The sequence below is a fragment of the Bison bison genome, unplaced genomic scaffold, assembly GCF_000754665.1.
Source record: "Bison bison bison isolate TAMUID 2011002044 unplaced genomic scaffold, Bison_UMD1.0 scf7180017864285, whole genome shotgun sequence".
In the NCBI taxonomy this organism is placed as follows: domain Eukaryota; kingdom Metazoa; phylum Chordata; class Mammalia; order Artiodactyla; family Bovidae; genus Bison; species Bison bison.
Window position 1 is genome coordinate 550,221 of NW_011494857.1, and position 478 is coordinate 550,698.

Here is a 478-nt window from a genome sequence, read left to right on the forward strand (position 1 = left end):
GTCTCCTCAGAGAAGTTCTGACGCGGCGGGAACAGGAGATGTGCTGTTAGGACCTCGCCTAATGGAGACCTCCTGCCCATTTTCTAGGCGACACTGAGGTCCAGAGTGGGCACTGGGCTTGCCCGCATTCTAGAACAAATTGGGGGGGGGGGGAATCCTTGGCATCTCCCAGACACCAAGGCCACAAGCTTTGTCCCAGGTACAACAGGGAGGCGGGGGGCTCTGAGTGACCGTTGTCTGACCATCCTGAGTCAGGGCCAGAGCCATTTGGCTTTGGCTCCGGTCAGGGCTGCCCCCTGAGTCCTGGCTGGGTGACCCCGTCTGGCTGCCGGATGCCTCTGGGTTCCAACAGTTTGGAGGCAGCATCTTTACCAAACCTCCTCCGGGTCGGGGACAGATAGCGGAGGCGGTGCCCAGGGGTGAGGGGCAGGGGGCCGCCCCAGGGCTGGGACCAGGCCAGCGGGCGTGTGTCCGCCTC

The 478-nt window shown here is 63.4% G+C and overlaps 1 protein-coding gene across 1 annotated transcript in view; it reads right to left on the reverse strand.

Annotated features, from left to right (window-relative positions):
• Nucleotides 1-283: 283 nt before the first annotated feature.
• The window catches only part of FAM83E (family with sequence similarity 83, member E), a 9,333-nt gene continuing 9,138 nt past the window's right edge, over nucleotides 284-478 (reverse strand). Inside the window, exon 5 of the mRNA XM_010849698.1 lies at nucleotides 284-445. Coding sequence (XP_010848000.1) covers nucleotides 284-445 — 162 coding nt within the window. The remainder of the gene's footprint in view (nucleotides 446-478) is intronic.